The sequence below is a fragment of the Chroicocephalus ridibundus genome, chromosome 14 (genome assembly GCF_963924245.1).
Source record: "Chroicocephalus ridibundus chromosome 14, bChrRid1.1, whole genome shotgun sequence".
Taxonomy (NCBI): Eukaryota; Metazoa; Chordata; class Aves; order Charadriiformes; family Laridae; genus Chroicocephalus; species Chroicocephalus ridibundus.
Genome location: NC_086297.1, coordinates 15429156 through 15451459, shown reverse-complemented (window position 1 = coordinate 15451459; position 22304 = coordinate 15429156). Strand labels below are relative to the sequence as shown.

Genomic DNA, 22304 nt, shown 5'->3' with positions numbered 1-22304 from the left:
AACCCAGCTTCTGCCCTGAATAACGTGAAGCTGTGCGGGCTGCACAGGTCACTTGGACGTGGATGAAGACCAGCAACAGAACATGTCCCTCCTCAGTGCCACAGGAAGAAACCCTGCAAACTTCTCCCAAATTGTTCCTGAAAACATGCATAATTAGAAGTGATATTTACAGTAGGGTAGAACAGGCCCCAGGGTCTTACCCCATCTTTTTTGGATTCACTTTGCTCTTGCCAATGGCATGTAGGAATCGCCCGTATGTGCAGACAGTTTGCAAACCTCCTAGCCTTCCTTTGCTGCTCCACTGCATCTCCATAGGCTTTCAGCAAGGTTTGCGGCCTGTCCATGGCTCCCCAAAGTGCAAAGTTGGACCTGTGAGTCGAAGAGAGTGCAAACAGTCCTGCTTTGGAAACAGGTTTCCTTCAACAGTGCAATAGCACACTCCCCAGTCCGAACCTCCATGCTGCTGGAAGCCACCGTGCTCCAGCTGGCTCTGCTGGAAGCAAATCTCACCTCACCCGTCAGTGCTCTCGCATCTTATCTCCCCTTTCGGACTAAGATCTTCCCCACATTTGTGATGAATCAGAAAGGGTTTCACGGCACTTCATTTCTTGATGCTGTGTGTGGGAGAAAACAGCCCAAAGGAAAGTCCAGGGGAGCATGTGGGTTTGTGCATGTAAGGAGGGGAAATCACTTGCAATGCCCTGAGACTGCAGTAAACCATTCAGAAGTCTGGAAGCAGGAGTGGGTGAATGAGAGTACTCTGTTTTCCTCCTATTCCGTAGAGGACGTGTAGCACAAGGAGATTTTGTTTCATTGGAATGAGGAGGTCCCACCACTGCGTCAGTTCACAGAACTGACTCCAGGCCAGGCAGAACTGTCCTGGCTCTCCCCTCCTCACCTCCTGCAGGCTACCATCTGAGGACTCTCCTGATTCAGCACAGCAGCTCTTTTGTCTTTGTGCTCCAATGTTTTGGTCCGGTGAGGCCTGCAGTACCGAACCCTGTATGGGTCACCTACAGCAACATCAGCTCAAAAGGCCCAACCAACCAGCCCGTGAGTGAGCCTCTGAAGTGCAACATGGTCCTCTACACAGTGTTCTTACGTTGCATTGAGAGGTGACACTTCTTTGTGGGCCTCCCAGGGCCCTGGCTTTTACGTCGATCCTCATACCCAATGAAAAGAGACAAGAAAAGCAGGCAGCAGGGACAGATGCAAATCTCCACGCTCCTGCACGAAACAGGAGATCCAATCTCACAAGTGCTGAAAGCAGAGTGTCATGTAGTGCATGAACTAGTGCAGCAGTGCATGCAGTGTCAGAACTGAAACCCAGCTCCATCCCACAGGCAGCTCAATAAAGAAGAGACTGAGGCTGCCACACAGCTTTTATCCTTGGCCCCGAGACAGCACCATGGAGACAGGCACCATCCACGAGCTCTTGAAATCTTCTGTCCATATGCTGAGGGTAGAGATGCCCTGTCACTACCTCAACAGCATGAGAAAAGCTGCTGACAACAGTCCTTACTTGGTCTTTCAGAATGAGCACTGTACCATGCCCCTCCTTTTGCAAAGACCATGCAACAAAAGCGAGCCCTTCATTGCAGGCTTAGTAGTGATAATAATGCTATTTCCAGCACTTTCTGAGACATACTTAGTTTTTCTAGGTTTTAGGCCATTTTACCAGGGCAGGTTTCTATACCACCCTTAAGCTAGGACATTCTGCATCGGGGGAAATTGTCACTAAAAAATTTTATCTGTATGAGAAAATGCATGTAATAAAAATGCTTGACATCTCTTAGGTGTCTCCACAGATGACTTACTATTTCAGCTGCAGTTCATAAGTTTAGTTGGAGTAGGTGTTGACCGTAGCTGGTGAGATATGAAAGAAAAACCTCAACCCACAGGCTAAATCCTTCCATGCTCCTTAACTGGCTCAGAGAGATGGAAAAATATTAGGCAGAGGAAGTACTAGAGTAGGTTGTGGTTACATTCCTTCCGTCCACCGATCTCTCGTGTCAGGTCTAGAAAGTACTTCAGAAGAGGCAAAAACTGTCTGCAAGTGGTGGACTTCCTCACTGCTTTCCAGCATCGCAGTACAGGTTGTCTTCAAGGAGTGAGCCCCTCTAGCGCATCTGGCTTTGTTGAGCCCCAGGCTGACACATGCACCCTAGCTCTCAGGGACGCAACAAGGTGTGCTGGCCAGGAGCTCCATGAACATGCCAGCCTAGCCCAACTACTGTGTCACCTCTCTCAAAGAAATGGCATGCTTTCAGCTGTTTGAGGTTGCTTTCTAACCAAGCAAAGACAAAATAAGTCTTGTTTATTCTCTGAAAATAGAGAGTTCAAGATTTGGTAAACGTTGGAGTTAAAGTTACAAAAAGACCATCTGTTATTGGTGGTCTTAGTGACACCCTTGGACAGATAAATTTCCTCTGGAGAACTGACCACTCTGTATTCACACAGTTCCCTTCCCCACTCACAACAGCCTCAGTGAAAATGTCAATATCACTGTGTGATCACAGGGTAGAAAATTCTCCTAGTTAGCCTGTTGTCATCCTCCAATTACCCAGTGAAATGCAGCATTATTAAAATTGCTTTCATATTCTTGATTAAGGTCTAGCTTATGATGGTGCAGTAGGGAGGTTTCCTTTGCGTCTGGTGCTTCTTAATTTAATCCTTTTTATGTGCTTACAATGCTTAAAAATTGTGTGTCTTGGGAAAGAATTGTTGAGCTTGCAACACCTAAGAGTGCTCTCAGCTTTGGCACTGCACAGAAGCTATGAGACACAAACGTAGTGAATGGTATGTTTTAGGATGGAGAACCTCAAAACACACAGAAGCACCTTTGAGTTTCCGTAGGTATTCTCAGACCCATTAGGACACCTAATGACAAAGGTATCACATACAAGACAACCACGGTTCCCATCTCTTCTCTGCCCGTATTGTGCCAGGCAGTGATCATGGCAACAAGGCACAAAGAGGATGAAGACTGGTGGAGTTTCCAGCTGTGGATTCCAATGGAGCTTAGACATGTCAGCACTTAACCACTCAGACCGGAATGTTTTAGCAGATACTGGTCTGGTGCCCTGGGAAATTCACTTGCAAGACAAAGACAGCACCATGCTGGATGGAAAGAACGCAGCTGCTCGCTAGCCATAGGATGTTTAAGGTCCCTAAACGCTAGGTTTGCAAGGCAAATGTGTGTGTTCATGGCACTGAGTTTTCAGCTATTGTTTGGGCACTGCCTAGAAAAGAACAATCTGTTGTTTCTGCTGTTCCTGGGGTCAGTAGGCAGGCTGCAGGTCGCAGTGGTTGCACAGCTGGATCAGAGACTTGCTTGGAGTTAAGAACTTCGGTGGAAAAATGGTGAAGGGTAAATGAAGATAAGCAGGGAAGGGTACCCAGAAGAACAGAAACAGAAAAGCTGGCTGGTGGTACCAGAAGGATACCAAGTAATATGTATTTTTTCAGGCAGATCAAGAAAATTTTCTTAAAACTCTGAAGTGCTGGACTTGAGATTCGTTTCAAGGAAACAATCGCTTGCAGCTACACATTTGAGGACTGCCTGAAAGTCTATGCCCCAGAACTTGCTGTTGCAGGTGGCATTTTACTAATGATGTTTGTGACTGTGAGAATATATGGACTTTAATTACGATCAAGATAATGTGAAAGCAGAATTCCTGCTTTCCAGGAGACAGAAAGCTGTTTAGTAAATGGGAAGGACATAACACCACAGACAAGAAAAGCCTGGAAATAAGGACACAGCATGTAAGACTGACCTCAGATGAGAATGCAAGATGGCAGTAAGCCACACGCACACTTGTGTCATAAGTATGTAAGTCAACTTCAATGTGACAGACAAGGTAGCTGGAGTGCTATTGTTTGACTAATGCAAGAGGTATTACAGCTGCAGCACATCAGATAATTTCTTCAGCATAATCAAATATTTTCCTGCTGAATCTACCACCCACGCGCAGTTGTAAACCACTCCCAAAGACACTGAGCAATATAGTTAACCACATAGTAGCTGTGCATTCTGGGCACGTGGCACTTCTGAACTCAGCATGGCAGTGCGATCCTGAGGCTCCCCTTTCAGAAAACACACCGAGCCCACCTCTGCCGGGCTGCCTGGAAACTTTTCCGTGTTCTCTCACAGTCCAGGTTACGTGCAGTATCACCTGCTCCACTGGCACTATTCAGTCAATGGTTTACAACAGTCTCACACGTGTAAAGAGGATTAATGGGATGTCAAAGCAGAGGAGATTGCTCACCGCAGTTTTCTTAAAGATGGTTTGTGCATGCCCAAAAGATTTTTTTAAGAGGCTATGTGAAGAACACAATTCTTCACACCTTTCAGAGACTGGATAGCATCTCCCCCCATCCACCCTGACTGCTTCTCACCTTCTCTGCCCCTTCATTTACCCATCCCACCCTATGTCTTTATGGTCTTCCCCATCACTTGTACCCGGACTCATGTCTCCTCTCATTTCCAATCACAACACGGAACTACAATTATTATTGATAAGAAAACATCGTACTTGTGAATTACTTCAGAAATGTACATTTGTTTCAGATGATGCCAGTGCAGTCCTGGGAAAGGGGAGAGGCTCAGCCCTAGTAAGCTGCATGAAGTTGCCAGCAGTCCTGACACCACCTGAACCGAATATGAAGCATTGTAAAGAACTGCAGGCAGGGGAGAGATATTTTCCTTCCTCTGGGCTCTGAAAATACCAGCTAGAAGCCTGCTGCCACCCCCCCAAGACAGCAGCAAGAACACAAACATAGTTATTTCACAGGCACTGTCAGGTAGGAGATATCCGGGGCAGAAACGCTTTCACCTTACCTGCACCTGCCTCCAAAAGACCCACAGGTTGTCCAGGTGTGCTCGGGGTTGAAATATCAGCACTCTGTGTGTTTGCCCTCTCTCCCAGACAGGGTTTCTTCCTATTCACAGCCTTTCCAACAGCTCATATACATGAAAGGTTTTGAAAGCTTCACACACAGTGATTTTGCAACGCAGACCAGCCTGGGGACATTTATTTCTTGAAATTCCAGCAGAACAACAGAGCTTCTCGCTGACTTGCTGCAATGGTACCTGTCTTGGGAAGGGAACGTACTGGGACACCCCTGTACACTGCCAGATCCCGGCAATCTCAGCTGAATGGTGATGGACACAGGCCCTGAGGGGCCAACAGAGTCTACAGCACTTCACATAAACACTTACTGGATTTTCTTTAGTAAGACCACACACACAACAACCCCTCACCTGAGTCACAGACAGAGGTGGAGGAGTGTGCATAACGCACTGTGGTATTTATCAATCAGGGTCTTGAGCCAGCTCCCTTGAAATATGAAGGCCACAAGGTAAGTGGCAGTTTCTGGAGGCCTTATTTCATGTTTCTTCAAACACGTCGACACCAGAGCTGACCTGTGAGCCCAAGGAGAGTGCAGATGGACAGTTAGCCTCGAGGGATGGAGCCCGCCACTGTTTGCGCAGTTCTGGTGAGGCAGAAATAACAAAAAGCCTGTTTTCACATTTCTTCTGAAGCAAATAAGGGAATTCGATTGGCAGCCAGGTGGGTTCAGAAGCAGCATGGGAGCCGTGCACAAGAGCGTTTTACACTCTCTCCAGTCCTCCTACACTTTATTCTCCCCCTGCCTGCAAAGAGGACCCCTAAACCCATCCATCTTGGGATGTACAGACCCCCCTGCTCCCATCAGCTGCCATCACCCCCCACTGCCAACACCCTCCCCTAGCCCCAGGAAGCAGAAGCAGCCATCCCTACAAACCCCTCTGAGCCACGGGGAAGGATCAGGCCAGAGCGGGTGGGTTGCACACCATGCTCTCCCCATCCAGAGTCACAAGCGCCATTGCTACAGCCCAGACGTCCCCTGCGGAGCAGCAGGAGCTTCAGGAGACAGGGACAAGAAACTCGGGCTGCTTACACATTTCAAACAGCTGATTCCTCTTCCTTGGCACACGCAGTGGGTGTGCGACAGCACGGACTGAGCACGTGTCTTAGGGGGCTTGTGGTAGCACAAGGGGCTGTGGGTAGTCATGCTGAGACTGGAGAAACTGGGGAAGCACAGGCATGGAGATAGCCAAACACTGGCTAGGAAGAGATCTTAATGTCTAAACCTTGATGAGTAAAAAATCCAAGGCAGTGTAGTATTGTTCAAGGGCACAGGGACAGACAGATGAGGAACAGCCACTACTGCAGGTCTGGGAAGGACCTGCTCACCCTCACAGTTACTTCTCAGAGTAATCACTGGTCTCCCATTCATTGTTCCAACAGCAGAAAAGCATTTCCCCTCCATATGCTGAATCAAACCTATGAGTAATGCACACATAAATGCAGGGTTTTTTTCAACTCAGACCTGGTAGTTTCTAGCACGTAGAAGAGCTTTCTGTGGGGCTTACAGCTCTGTAACGCTGAGCTGCAGCTCTGGCCAGCTCTAAGCCATATGCTGTGGCTACCCTGAATGAGGCCAAGTGTGCTACGTGGACGGTGTTCGCCTCCCTGAGACATCCCTGAAGCTGTGCTTGCAGAGCCTGCCTTTCCTTTCCACTGCCTTCCTGCCAGCCCTGCTGTGGGCTCCTGTGTTCTCAGTACTTGTGCAATGAAGGTACCTAAAGACATATTTCTTTCCTCAGCCATTGCTATGTCAACAGGTCATATTTCTGATAATTCTGATATTTCTTAAGCCTATCAAGGCTGCCCCTGGAGAAATATTTCTGCCTTGGTCTGATTTGCAGAGCTGTTGGCCTGCCCTTCCAGCTCCTGCTATTCAAGCAACCCCCAGGAAGACGGCAGCTGTTCAGACACTGAATCTCGCCAAAGTGCTGTCCCTCTGAAGTGTGAGTATGCATGCAAACGTGTGGTTGTGTGCATGTGTGAACACGCCTGGGTATTTGCGATAGTTGTAGGAACTAAGTGTAGAAATGGGGGTGCGGCATTTTACAGGTGTCCTATGCATCCTCGGGACTGCCAGGGAAGAAAGCCAGGGCGGATATTTTGGGTGTGAGGGGAGGTGTGCTCACCACATGACCCGAGAGGAAGAGACTGTTTCCCTGTGCAGCCCTCCCTGTGCCTGCTGACACCACCACGGCTGCATTCTGCTACAGGAGGAGTAAGGGGCAGCATTCCCATGCAAGGAAACGGAGGACAGTGCTAAAGTTCCCTTCAGTTCCAGGCTGTAAGCTAAGGTCCCTGCTTAGATTCACTACAGCCACCTTTACCTGCCTCTGGAGTCAGTATTGTCACCAAAGCTCTCCTTATAGGCAATGAAGAGAGACTGGCACTTACAGGGTGTATCTCACGTTAGCTATTTTAGACACATCAGGAGGACAATTGAAAGGTAAAGGCAATTATTTCTTTTCATGGATAAGTGGTGAGACTGGAAGATCCCGTTCAAATGGAGTTGTCCACCCTGCGGATGGTACCTTGTCAGACAAATGAAACTCTGCCCTGCTGAGATAGCCATAGGGATGGTGAAACCTACCTAAGGGCAGAGGAGTGAGCATCCTAGAGGCCAGTCAGTGCTGCGGACACTCATGGGACCAGCCTGACAGCCACGCACTCCTTTGCACACACTGCTTTGCAGTTTATAATCCTTGCTTGCTGGTGTCCCGATTCTAAACAGAGAGCACGAACATGCACTTAAACCTCCAAATCCCAGGAGAGGTATCCTGACTGTCCTTCCAGACAGCACAGGACTCCTTGCAGAGTTAACGATGCAAAATAAGGACGGTGACTTCTACAGAGAAGGGTCTTCCAGGCATTTTAGAATGGCTTGCCATCTCTCTCCTCTTTTGTATGTTTTGACATGAAACGCTTGGACGTTGCACAAGATAGATGCCAGGCATCCTGACTGCAATGTAACTGATGCAGACTCAACCATCCTACAGCAGGCCACACTGTGAAAACCACTTTTAGGTGTATTGAAATCCTCTTGGGCTTCATTCTGCAGACCTTTTGCAGGTCAGAAGCCTTTAAAATGGTTTCAGGATTGAGTCCAACCAGTTTCAGAGAATGATAAATGATGATGAATGATGTGTTTATCCGGTTGGGCCATCAAGTGGAGATAGACAGGAATGCGCTGTCTTTGTTGGCTGTCTCATTGACCTGTGCAAATCTGTTTGTTCCATACAGAGTCACCCCAATTCTTTCATTACAGGTTTTTTTTTCTAGCATCTTTCTTCCACATAAGAACACTGTCTCATAAATTCTGTTTCTTTCCAGCTAAGCACCCATCTCCTTGTGTTTTCCAGGTAATGAAAATTAGATCACAGAACAACACACATGGTGGAAACAGTATTATGGTCAGATAAGATGTACGGATAGCACAGGCAGATAATCAAAATGTGGAAGGACACTAACTAACCACTGGAAACAGCTGACAAAAATATTAGTGCCTCAGCAAGGGGAAGATTCTGTTGTATTTTGAAGGCTCAGAAGAATCAAGAGGTTACTTGCCCCTAAAATCCTACTTCCCCTCCCCAGGAATGGGAATGCGTACTTGAGTTCCTGTCTCTGAACAGCTCAAGCACTGAGAGCAAAAAAACTATTTAATCCAAAAAAAGTCTTTTGCACCACGTGAGGAAGGAAGCATATGGTGAAGCAGAGATAGTGCAGTGCCAGGCATGTTCAGAAAGGCAATTTGTTGGATGGACCGGTCACTCACACCTCCTGTTTTCAGGAGGAGGGAGCAGAACCACACAAAGGGTTCAGCTGGGGAGCAGCACACAGCCCCACCACACCAAAACTTGTGTAGCTTTTGCTTACCGACTTCCTTCAAAGGCCATGTACCCTCCCAGCTCCCAGCCACGCACCCATCCCAGCAAACGGACGGCGCGGTGCAGAGCCCACCCACCAGCTGCTGCCACCCCGCATACTGCTGGCTAATCCTGCCTTTCCCTGGGAGCAGGAGGGCAGGACTGCCCAGGGAGGAGCAGGATCTGTCCTAAAGCACAGTGGCAATATTCGGCACAGGTCCACGTAGGTACACAAGAAACGAAGCGCAGCAAATGTTCCTCTGAACTCATATTAAGAGTCTTTGACTTAGACAACTAGAAAAAGCAAACCAGCGGTTGAGTACAACTGCCTAGACAGATGTGATGTATGTAAAAATTGGGGAAGCACAAAGATACCAAACAAAGAACAACTCCCATGTGAGTCCCAGGTATTTGTCATGCTCTACATTGACAAATGTTTTTCATATAGGTTAGGCTTTACAGACTGAAAAAACAGGCCTGACAGGGATTTCAGGAAGTCATTTTGTCCCCGCTGTGCCCCAAAGCAAGGCCAACATGATTTTTCACAGTTTTGCGTAACCTGCTATTAGAGACCTCCAGTGATACAGGTTCCCAGGCAACTCCCTACTCCCACACTTTACTATCTCAGAGAGGTAGGACGAGTTAGTTGCCCTTGTTGCGACTGAAGTGTGTTACTGTGTCTTCTAGTGACGACAGGCGTTGCAGTCTTCACCGCAACAGCACGTTATGCATTGGAAGCCTATCCCCATCCACGCCTTTGCTTTCTTAGGGCAGACAGCCCCAATCTCTTAACATTTGCCCACGGGCCATGTTTCCCATATCTCCCATCACTCTTGCTACTCTCTTCTGAGCTTTATCCAACTGGCTTACATCTTTCCTGAAGTGTAGAGCCCAAACAAAATAAAATATTCCAGCTGAGGCTTTATAATTTCCCTGTGCAGTCGGAGGCTTACTTCATGCCTCACAGACAACATTCCTATTTATACAACGGAAAATGCTGGCTGGTTTTGTACTAGCACAACACTGCTGTCTCACACTCAGTTTTAGATCCTCCAGAGCCCCTATGTCTTTGTCTATAAACTGCTCCAAGTCTTTGTCACTTAATTATTTCTGATGGAATCTACAATCTTAAGTGCATCTTTACAGAGCAGCATCCTACTCTACTACAGCGTGTCTCCTCAGTTGCAGGACGACTGTGAATTCTGAGTCTGTTCTGTGCACCACACCATGTTCTCTCACAGCTTCAGTTAAAGTCAATGTTTGACTAAGTACTCTTAATGTCAACATGCTATTCATTCCTGGAAATACTGACTAGAACGAAGCCTTGGGCAGATCCCTGCAGGATTTCCTTCGGTGCAAACTTCCCTTTGACAAGGGACCATTGATTACCATGCTCTGAGTATGATCCACCAAGCAGTTTTGCACCATCTTACTGTAATTTAACTGTGGTCCCCTTTCCCCTTAGTTTGCTTTCCCTCTAGCCAGCTTTCAGACTGCCTTTGCTGCTTCTGAGACCTGCCTCCCTGTGAACAAGCTGCCTCTCCCGCATGCGGGGTCTCTGCCCACAGACCTGCCCTGCCTGGAGGCTGTAGAAATGTTTAGCCACAATACTACCACATGAGAGGGCGCATACCTCCTCCCACCACCACTTGTCGAGGATGAAAGTGCTAAAGCTGCCATGAACCTGCCAAGAAAGCCTGCTCTTGCCAGCACCCATCTTCAGAAAGGCCCCAGAGTGGGGCGGGGGATGCTCTGCAGGGCTCTTACCAGACCCAGCGCTCAGCCACAGCCCTGAGCTCAGTGAATACCCCCATGCCGCTCTGCGATATGCCTCCCACTGACTGACAGGGCAACTGGTTGGGCACCAGGGCAGCTGCAGTGCTGCAAGAGAAGGACACGCCACACAGAGGATGTCCAGATACAACATTTAAAAGAACAGACAGTGAACCCAATGCCGGGAGCTTCCACATGTGCTTAACATATGGCTGAGATAAGTGACTGTCTTCTACCTCATGCATGAGAGACATATGGTGGAAGGGACAACCAAAGGGAGGACGCATGACAGCAAAGCTTAAGGGATGTGTTACACGTACATAAAGAAAGCAAGAGCACGGATTTGTGAGCTTCGTCTGCAGGAGACCTTGCAGAGCGCTGTTAACTGAAAACGCAGCGCTACGCTCGCTACCTAACATCAGCCCTGAGGCAAAAACCACAGTGTTGCGCTCCAGCTCCTGCAGCGGGGTGCTGTCGGGGGCCGGGCAGGCCCGGGGTGCCTACAGCACAGGCAAGGCAGAGCTCGAAGGAACTGCACGCAGGGCTCCGGCTGGGGAGCCTGTGTCCGTGTCATGGAGAGGAGCCCGCTCACTTTCTGGCTACGTTTTCCCCCAGATCACTACCTATGAGAGAACCCTACCCACTCTACCATCATCCACTACCATCTCCCACTCTGTCCGCTGAACAGCTCTGTGCTGATTCTACTTATTATTCGCTCCTCCTTTCAAATTTCCGCATGCTATCTGCGGATAGCCTCTTGCCTCCACTTCAGCTCCACTGCCTGGCTCAGCCTCAGTGGGAGAAGCAAAGAACAAATAATACAGAAAAGGGATATTCTAAGTTATTTAAAATGAGAGAAAAAAAAACAAAACAAACCACATAAAAAACAGTCTCCACAGCAGCCAGAGAGACCTGCTGTAAGCTAGAAGAATAACCAGTCATATTTATTCTCTCTGAAGCCGTTCGTTCTCTCAGCAAGCAGAGTTCAGACCGTGGTTGGGATATAGAAATCCCTTCTTGGATTCAAAAAATTTAAGGAAGAAAAAAAAAAGGCTACATAGAGCACAAGCCACTGTAACAAAGCTGAAGTGGTACAGTCCCTTTAGAGAATTTGGTGCTTCAGCACCCTTGACTTGGCACCGTGATTCTGATCCATGTCCAGATTCTGCACCTGGAAACGGAAGGAAACTCCACAGATCATTTCAGAGGAGTGTGGGAGGGAACCTACCTTTGGTTAATGACAGATAGCAACCACAGAGCCTTTCATGTTTCTTCCTGTTGAATAGGAAGCTTTGTAGATCCTGATAACAGGAGACATGAGACATACACAGCAACACCCCTAAACTAAGTCAGAAGCTCCTTCCATTTCTGGACTGAAAACTGAAGTCCTCTATGACAGAAGGCTCCAAACGGAGGAGAAGAAAACCTCAGTTTTCAGTGTAGCCCACTGTAACAAGGTCCCTGGAAACCCTTACAGTCCAAGTATACGTCATGGTGTTTTGCTGCATGTCGGAGGGTCCACCCCTCTGGTGCCAGCTCTCCCCCTACTCCATGCAGCAGAAGGCCCTGGGAAGGCTGAGCAGATGGTGAGCTGGCTGAGGTCCCCCAACTGAAACATCCACCATAACCTTCAGTGAACAGTGCCTTGCCATCATCTAAGTTGCCTTAAACTCACCTTCCAGTGCAGCTATGTTAATGTACAATCCTAATAAAATACTTTATTCACAACATCTAGTTTTAGCAAAGCAGGTACGGATGCTTGTGAAAGACAGGAGTGAAGAAAAAAAAAAGAAGAAAAGCAAAATTAAGCCACTTTTAGACTAAAAATAACCAGAAAATTCTTTCTTGTTCCCTTATCACTCTGAAGTGCTGTCTTCTCCTGGTAGGGAGCTACAAAGAGCTTTCTTCTCCAAGCATACCTTATGCCTTGTTGAGCCTGTTAATGAGAGCCCTCCATGAGAAGGTGTGCAGCACAAGGTACACTCATTCCACAGCTCTGGGAAGCTCCTTGGCTCGGGGAAGGCCCCTTCCCAAGCCCTTTGAAGGGGGTTCAGGCAGATTTAATCTTTCACTCTGAGTCTCACAGCACTTACTCCATGTCCAGGAGACAGTTCGGCCATTCGTATTCATTAAAATAAGGACTGCATCACTCCCTCGGCGATGCAAATATTTCTCCCTCAGATGGGTGGGACCTCCTCTGACTGGTTAACACTTTGTTGCCTCGAGAAGTTCCCTTTTCTTCCCTCTAGTGACTCACTGGTGTTTAACTATGAAATGTATCTTACACAGCATCTTGTATTTTGTAATAGTCTGTACATTAACAAGTATACTTGTGGCACCCATCCGTATGGGATTAATACACACAGAACATTGCTGACATTTGGCTAAAACCAGACATAACAGAAGCTGGGTGGGTAATCTCTAACATCTTTCTTTCTCTCCTAGGCAGACTCAGCATCCGGATTCTTCTGGGCTGCACAGAGGGATCCCAGAGCTGTTACTTCCCATGCTATGCTATATTCTAAGAGCCCATATTTCATCAGCCCCACTGAAGCTGGACCTCTGTCCTGCAAGGGGAAGTTACCAATACAGTTTGTCAGGATGTGCAGTGTCCTAGCAAGAGAAGGGCTCATGGCCGAGGCGCTACAGCCATCAGCACCCAAAGGTGTACTCCCTGACCCCTCAGAGATTCCTGATGCATGTGTGGGGCATGAGAAAAATCATCATTTCAGATATGTGGGGCAGGAGAAAAATCATCATCTCAGATGTAGAATTGGAGGGGAAAGACCATGGGCAAGCAATGTGCACAGGGTCTGCCGTACTTCCTGGTGGGTTAGCAATGTCCCTTCTCTTTCAGCTGAGACCAGATGTACATTTTAGCAATGGCTGTCACCCCCACAGCGGTTTTACAGCAAGTCAACGTGCAACAGCCACTTTGTGAGTCACTGTGTGAAACACCCAGACTTCCCCGTGGTAGAAAAAAAAAAAAAAAAAAAAACAAATGAGAGAATTTGTGAAGAGTGTGGAGGAGGTCTTGAAACACTTTCCGATCATCCGCCTCAGTAAAGAGATGACTGGTCCCTTGTAGACTTGAGAAATGGTTATGACCTTACAAACCAAGAGTTTTGCATCAATTCCTGTTGGTGGTCAATGGTGAGCAGAAGACCGTTGACTACATGGATCAGACTGAAGGCCAACTAGCTAGCTTCCACTGACCTCTGAGTTACCGTGTCTGTGCACTCAACAGTGGTATCACTCTCAAACATTCCAGCATACTTTCATCATCTGGGGATAGCTATGATAAAGAGAGAGCAACCTAGGAGTACATCTACACAAGTAAGACCTTGATGGAAAAAAACCCTAGCTCCTGCTGCTGAAACAATGGTCCTACGAGGCAAAGCAGGAAGGAGGCCCATGAAACCCTGTGACAGAGATGTATGCTGTCACCGTGTCCCCATGACAAACACTGCCAGTGTTTATCTTGATACTCCCAGCAGCAGCTGCAATAACGACAGGACAAATAAGCCGTTCAGACAAGTCAGCAGGTGCAGTCAGAGAGCTGCCTGGTCTGTGAGACTTGCAATAAACATTACCCATGCCAATGCAACTCTGCCATAGGAAAGATATTTACAGCATATTGTCTTTGATTTATTGTATGGCTCAAAGCCAAAGAACACTTCCTCAGAGTCAAGGTGTAATCCCACTGTTAGATAGCAAGCCTTGCATGCCAAATGGTGACTGCATGCCTCAGCAGGTCCAACTTTGCAGCACAGCCAAGGAAGAAAGTGCGTATCCAACGTGAGACTGGACAATCTGCCTATGGATAGTCCTGCACAAGGTCAGAGCCAATTAGTCAGACACAAAACAGTGTCCAGACAGCTGCTCATGCCAGAGCTGGATGTGGCCTCATCATACACTTCAACAGAAAGGCTTGGAGGTTGCATTCAGCTTCTGCTTTGTCTGAGGCGTAGATGACACCATAGGTGACACTTCTTTGCCACATAATCCACTTTGAGGAAAGACAGGCACTTGGGATGAGAATCTGATATAGTGCAATATAGCCCAGCTAGAGCGAAAATACTCTCAAGCAGTATCACCAAACTGATAAACTAGCAAAAAGCAGTATATACACAGCTAGACTTTCAGGTGGCAGCATATTGTAACCAAGCAGGCTGCGAGAAACTGAGCACCAGCTAAGCTGGAGGACCGGAGGAGCCAGAGTGCCCTGTAGATGCTGCAGGAGAATCCTGTTGTCTCACAAAACGCTACAGCCCTCATGGAACGTGCAGAGGCCTCAGAAATGCATGATTCTTGAGTCTAGCCCAAGAAACAAGAGCAAGCCTAACTTCTCATCTAAACAGAGCTTGAATAACTGCTCCCTAAAGCAAGGGCCAGAACACAGAAATCCCACTACTAACCTCTCTTTATTAGTCTCAGAACCATATTTTTTGTGCATAGAAATCCACTACAGTACCTGAAAGCACAACCACAGGTGGTTTGGGCATTGTCCTGAGAAGGTCTAGTTGGAAGTGACCTCTGGAAGTCTCCAGCCCAGCTACTCACTCTGAGCAGGATCACTGCTTTTATCATAAAAAAGCCAGGATCTGCCTCTTACTGGTTTTATCTGACCTCAAGCCAGTGCACGTGAGTGAGGGTCCATCACCATGATGGCTCAAGGCTGAGCTTAATCACCTCCTTACCCACCTGTGAACTGCGGTGAGGACAGAGTATCTAACTCCTACCGACCTCCCCAGCCATGCAGGGGATGCTGCCCATGAGCCAGAGCAGACTACGCTTGAAAATGACAGCAGTGTTTAAAGGTAATGTGCCTTTGGAGGGTCCTATGAGATGTCAGTGCATAAACCTCAGGTAAATAACGACTTGGCCAAGTTCTAGGCCAATGGCTTGTGAAGTAAAACACATCAGTCCCTGAACGGACTGTGAGGTGCGCTGTGACAGCCTGCGGCTCTCCTCGCACTCACAGTGACCCAGAAAGAGGAATGCCAGTGGTCATTCCTGACGGCTTTGACTCCATTGTGAACAATGTGAAATTCTGCTGTCCCCGCCTCCCTTGTCATTCTGTCATTCTTTCTGCTAAAGAAATGTGATTTTGCTGGTCACAAGTCCCTGTTTTGCAACACTCTTGTGAGCTCGTGACAAGAGAAGCAGGTAGGTAGAGAGTGCTAGTTAAGCTGGAAGTGGTACAAGTTTGACAGGTTTTGAGCAGCTGTTAAGATAGTGAGTTAAGGCTGCTTCTCTACTGGTACAACACTGAATAAAACACACAAATATAAAATGAAAATTCCGTCTTTGATGGAACACATTACATGTGTTTTTCTTCCCTTGTCTCCATGAGCAAGCTGACTCTTACTTGAGCAATTTTTCAACAAACTCTTTCTGGTTTTCCCTAATGGTGCTTTAGTGATACCTCACATTCTATCAACTACTTTACATAGATGTACATATATAGACATAAACATCTCCAGCTAAAGGGAAAGGAAATAAGGAATGTGGTAAAAATTATATCCTTATCAGTGTTTTATATTCTAAAACATTTACGGCAGGAGCGTTCCTACTTCACATTCTCTGTCTTCTATAAAAGCTTCAGATGTCTTCTAATGGTCAGAATTAAGATGACAGAGGATTAGAAGATTAAATCTTCTCATAATTATTTTCTTTCATATGGTGGCGGGGTCATATTAATTCCTTTGACTCTGGGCCTATCTTGTCATCAAAATCAACTTGAGAGACAGTTTTCTGCAACAGATCTGTACTGCCAGGGTGACACATTTACTGTGGTCCCCATCTCCACTTACCATTCGTGAAGGTGTTCACATAGTACCTTCGGCCCTGGGGAGACATATAGCTCTGCCAGCCGGGGGGAAGATGGCCATTCAAGCTGTCTTCTCCCGTCTGAGGAGTTGCCTTTCTGGGTTTCTGCTGAGAAAAAGAAAAAAAAAAAAACAGAACATGAAGCAACCTTCCCTTGGCGCACTGGCTACACAGAACATCCTTTGGGAGAGAAATGAAGCCCTTCTGTATTTGATATCCCATGAGCACTTGGACCTGTCTAAGAAAATGACTCTCGTTAAGCAGTAAAATGCAAAGCATAAGATAATCGAGTGTCTGAGAAAGAAAGGTATCCATCTGGCAGTCATTTACTTTCATGTGGGTATACTGGTGGGTCGAAGCACTGGTCCTGGATGTGCTGCCCCAATTTAATTTACAGGGGCACCATCACCTTCAGATATTTTCAAGAAGAAACACTGCAGAGCCATGTTGCCTATAGGAGCAGTGTGGTGAAGTGAATTTATCAGTATGCTCATTATATACTAATAATGCATGTAATTAGCAATGCATACATTACTGATCTAGATGTAATCTGAATCCGTATCATCCAGATACAGGATCATTAGGATCCAGATTACTAGGAGTGATCAGATCATTAGGAACAGCAGCAGATGAGCATCATGCTGTCACCTGCTCTTCCAGAACACAGGGTTCAAGTGCCACCTCAGCTGTATATCTCTTCACCAAACCAGTTGCCAGCCTCAGTGCAGGTTCAGGGTGCAAGGAAAAGACAGATATGAAGCTGAAGTGCAAGTAATTGTCCGCACTACATGGCATCACCTGGACTATTTCCCTCTTCAAAGTAGCTCTGGTGGTTCCTTGGTAGCTTGGGATTTAGAGCAGCTGCCTGATGTGAGACTGGCAGAGGGCTTCATTCCAAAGGAGGCATAGAATCGTAGAATAAAGAATCATAGAATCTTCATGGTTGGAAAGGACCTTTGAGATCATCGAGTCCAAGCATACGCACACAAAAAAAAAAAAAACAAAAAAAAATAACCCACACCACACAAAGAAAAACCCCAACAACATACAATCTCTGCCACTAGAGCATGCCCTGAAGTGCCAAATCCACACGTTTCTTAAACACCTCTAGGGATGGTGACTCAAACCCCTCCCTGGGCAGGCTGTTCCAGTGCCTGACCACTCTTTCAGTAAAGTAATTCTTCCTAATATTTAACCTAAACCTCCCCTGCCACAACTTCAGCCCATTTCCTCTGGTCCTGTCATTATTCACCTGGCAGAAGAGGCCAACGCCCACCTCTCTCCAACCTCCTTTCAGGGAGTTGCAGAGGGCAATGAGGTCTCCCCTCAGCTTCCTCTTCTCCAAGCTAAACGTACCCAACTCCCTCAGCCTCTCCTCAGATGCCCTGGTCTCCAGACCCCTCACCAGCCTGGTATGAACCCTGTCTGGTCCCTTCAACCAGGAACACTGAATAAGGCAAAGGTAGAGAGATACAATGCATGGCCAAAGATTGCCCCTTGCAGCCCTACAAGGCTGCAGCCATGAACCCAACAGCTTCCTCCTGTCTCACATCTGGAGAGCTTCACTTTGCCTTTCCACAGTTCCCCAAGGCAAACCAGGCATGAATGTTTTGTTTGTTTGTTTGTTTGCTTTGCCTTCAAAGGAAGAAATACAAAAGAACAAGGAAAAATCTGTGAAATGGAATTATTTATCCCATGGAAGCTAATCTATATCCAGGAAATGCCTTCCAACACGGTGGGGGCCGGATCTGAAGTGACTGCACTGGGTTCACAAGCAGCCACCGCCAGGCGACAGGCAGGGTTTCAGCATGTGGCTGCATACAGCGTTCAAACACTGACAGACATGTGAACTGTACCATCAGAAAGAAACCTGTGATGTGTCCTTCTCCTGCACATTCAGTCTCTGAGTGAAATTCCAACTCTGTTCCAACCCAGAATAAAAGGGACGTTTAATGATTTTGGAGCCAGAAGTTTATTTTTGTGTTTCTTTTCAGTTTCAGAAAACTCTGATTACAATCACTCCCAAGAGACACTGAACTCAAGAATGATCTTGCGTTCATGCCTCATCGAGCGTACTTGCACAGACAGGTCATGGGCTGCAAGGCAGCCATATAGACCCAAGGCCAGTGTGAGATGAACACTGTCTCACCGCTGCAGCACAGAGGTAGCCTATGCTGGTTCAGGTTTTAGCTCCTCTCCTTGAGGAGAAATACAGGCTGGGAAACTCAGCTGGCCCAGCGTGAATTGAACAAGTGAGCTCGGGAGCTACAAAGGGATTCTACCGGGTGTATGACCCAAATCTCATGCTCTGCGTGCCTATGGCTGGCAGGGTGGTATACAGAATTAATCAGTAGGATCTCTGCCATCTATTCAGTCCCACTCACCCTGCTGTACATGTGAGAATCAGAGAATCATAGGGTTGGAAGAGACCTCTGGAGATCACCCAGTCCAACCCCCTGCCAGAGCAGGGTCACCCACAGCAGGTGGCACAGGAACGCCTCCAGGCGGGTTTGGAATGTCTCCAGAGACGGAGACTCCACCACCTCTCGGGCCAGCCTGTGCCAGGGCTCTGCCACCCTCACAGCAAAGAAGTTCCTCCTCATGTTGAGATGGAACTTCCTATGCAGAAGCTTTCACGGTTTATGTTACTACTTTATGTATTTATTTTTTTGCTGATCTCTGCTTAGGATGAAAGTGAAAACTACTCTTACACTTTAGCCTGCCCAAAGGCACATGTTCTAACTTATTTTTTGTGTTATTCTATTGCCTAGAAATGCACTAAAGGAAATTTGTGTCTCAGTGAAGCTAGCACAACCATGCCTGTTCTGTGAACACAGGGGTGGGACCCCTCCACACATGTCATTGAAACACCTCCCTGTTCCACCTAGCTTTCTGTGAAAGCTCTAAATCCTACTAATGAAAACATTAAACCTCATGAATATGACAGAAAAATTAAGCTAGCCCAGTTTTACCTCTGTGTTATCTGAGGAGTTCTCCAACGTGATATGGATGTTTATGGAAGTGCCTTGTTTCGCTATGCAAAGCCACTTCTAACACGGCTCCAGGAACCACATACTTATTTCCAGCTCTTTACAGCCACATACTGGCACCACCAGAAATTTGCTCACTCAGCCCTGACACCTGCAATATGGCCCCAATATCCAACATCACCCTTTTTGTTTGGTTTTACTCTCAGTCAAGACTGAAAATAACTCACTGCAGCCTTCCCAGGCGTGACGTCCTGGAAGCATCGCATTGCTTGTGCAGTGATGCAGGTGATGCAGGCCAGAGGACTGGTGTATGGCGCACACACGTACTTTCATCACATGGACCTTATAGACAAAAGCTGTTCTGTGCACGCTTACTTTTGGTGCTGTTCAGCTCCTGTGACCTGCCATGCAGGGGAGCTTTTCCATCTCACATTTCTCTCAGACACCTCTCTCTACAGTTTCACCTCACGTAATGAAATATTGTGAAGAAAAAAGAACCCTTGGAAACAGTATGTCTGACCAGTGCAGTCACCCCATTGATTGCAATAACAGCTAAGAAAAAGGCTGGTTGATTCCTGTCTCCAGGACTATCTCCTGAGGGACTGTCCTGGCACTTTACCCGTACACAGTCCCTGTCCCGTACATAGATAGAGAAAGCCAGGGCTAAAAGGCACTCAGAGGTTTGGGACCAAGTAACATATACAGAGAAGGTCAGATCAGAAGGGAAAGCATGATTGCCCCAAGCTGTTTTTTGAACCGCAAAACCAGTCTCTCTCCCAACTTATTGCAAGGGATAGCACGGAGTGCTGGGACACATCCTGGGACAGCTCCTGGACTCTCTCCATCACAGGGTTAATGGTGCCCCATTATTCTTTGCACAAGCACACTGAACAAAACATAAATTCCGCAGTGAATGTACCAGCTCATGAAGTATTTGGCAGCAGGTTGGGTCTCTTAGATTCACTGCACACACCTCTGGCCTTGCAGATAACAAAGTTACACCAGACGATCTCTGCTGTGCGTGATCACCCCATAAAGAGAAATTTGGGATAATTCAACCCTGGGTTCTGTCCCAGAATCTAGAAGGTACAGAATTTCACACATTTTTACTGCACGCTCACCATTTCTGTGCTTAACACCTTCTTTCCCTTCTGGAACTGAAGTCCTATCCATTCCCACTACTCCTCTTTCTTAATACGGTCCTAGAGTGTTCCCATGTACCAAGCAGACCAAGACTAGCCTCAGATCACTTTGGGGGCTCATGGTATTACTTCATTTCACATGGTCAGCATCAATGCTCTGCAAGGACAGATACCGCTGGTTTGCTTAAGGGAAGCTCTGCAACTGCCCCAACACCCTTTGAGTCACGTTTTGAGTGTCGCTTCACATCTCCCTGATGGACTGCAGGAAAAGCAGATAAGTTGCCATGGTTGTACTCTTCAACAAGTGACAGATGTGGACAATATAGAGCAGACACTAGCAAAAGTTGCATGGAAATGGTACAAAGACCAAAGTTAAGCCGATGTTTTAGCTATAGTCCTTGCCAAAATGCGTATCACTTCAAAAGAAAGCACGCAAGCATTATGTTTTGCAGTTACTAATTCTATTTTTGAGGTACTAATATTTCTACCTTTGCTTCTGCTCTTGCAATAGAGAGTGTTGTGAACACAACAGTCGCTATGAATGACGGTCAAGAGGACTGAATATAAGGAAAACACCAGCACTGCCAAATGCTGACGTTCTTGTAAACAATTGGGCAATGGTTTGCTTGGATGTGTGTGGATGTTGTGGTTTAACCCCACCTGGCAGATAGGACCACACAGCCACTCGCTCTCTCCCCTCTGGTGGGACGGGAAGAGAATGGGAAGGGTAAAAGTGAGGAAAAAGTCGTGGGTTGAAATAAAGGCAGTTTAATAGGTAGAGCAAAAGCTGTGCACAAGCAAAGCAAAACAAGGAATTCATTCACTGGTTCCCATGGGCAGGCAGGTGTTCAGCAATCTCCAGGAAAACAGGGCTCCATCACACGTAACAGCTACTTGGGATGACAAATGCCATCACTCTGAACATTCCCTCCTTCCTTCTTCTTCCCCACAGCTTTATATATGGAGAGTGATGTCATATGGTATGGAATAGCCCTTTGGTCCGTTGGGCTCAGCTGTCCCGGCCACGTCTCCTCCCAGGTCCTTGTGCCCCCCCAGCCTACTTGCTGGCGGGGTGGTGTCAGGAGCAGAAAAGGCCTCGAGGCTTAGCAATAAACAAAAACATTAGCGTGCTATCACACTGTTCCCATCCTAAATCCAAAACATAGCACTATGCCAGCTGCCAGCAAGGAAGTCAACTCCATCCCAGCTGAAACCATGAGAGTGGAGTACGGATGTGTAGATCTCTTCCTTTTGCTTTGGAGATGAATGTGATCTTCAACAGCAGTTCGCTACTAGGTAGGAGTTTGCAGTCCCTTGGGGACTGCAGAGGAAGATGCTCTGGATGCTGGGAACACTTCTGTGTTAGAGCCCCTAACTAGTCCCAGTGCAATCCCCTCCCACACACGCTTGAACTCCCACTCCTATAGCAGCTCTGTTCCAAACTGATACTCTATGGGGGAAAGAGGAACTGAAAAAGGCATAGGGGAGGAATCGAAGAAGAAATGAAACTTGGCTTCATCCTCTACTCCTCACCACCCTACAGTCATTGAAGCAAAGATACCAGGAGGCTCTGGGATAGATGGCGTGGGGCAGAGCGTATGGGGCTGGGCTCTATAATGAATCACAGATTAAGTACCTCATAATTTTGGCACACTCGGCAGCGCATCCTTTCAAAGTGCGCCCCAAACCCAGCCCTTACCAGGGCACACCCTGTGCCCAGCCACAGGGCACAAGAAAAGTGAGGCAAGTCTGCTTGGACACCTCTTCCTTAGACAGCTTGGCAAGACTGTGCTA

At 47.3% G+C, this 22304-nt stretch overlaps 1 protein-coding gene across 7 annotated transcripts in view; it reads right to left on the bottom strand.

Annotated features, from left to right (window-relative positions):
• Positions 1 to 22304, bottom strand: part of GAS7 (growth arrest specific 7) — a 160143-nt gene that overhangs the window by 102910 nt on the left and 34929 nt on the right. For 5 of the 7 annotated variants that reach the window (XM_063352129.1, XM_063352123.1, XM_063352128.1 and 2 more), the window contains exon 2: positions 16363 to 16486. In XM_063352129.1, the coding sequence (XP_063208199.1) occupies positions 16363 to 16486 (124 nt within the window). The remainder of the gene's footprint in view (positions 1 to 16362; positions 16487 to 22304) is intronic. The other 2 variants (XM_063352124.1, XM_063352127.1) reach the window with 1 other exon arrangement.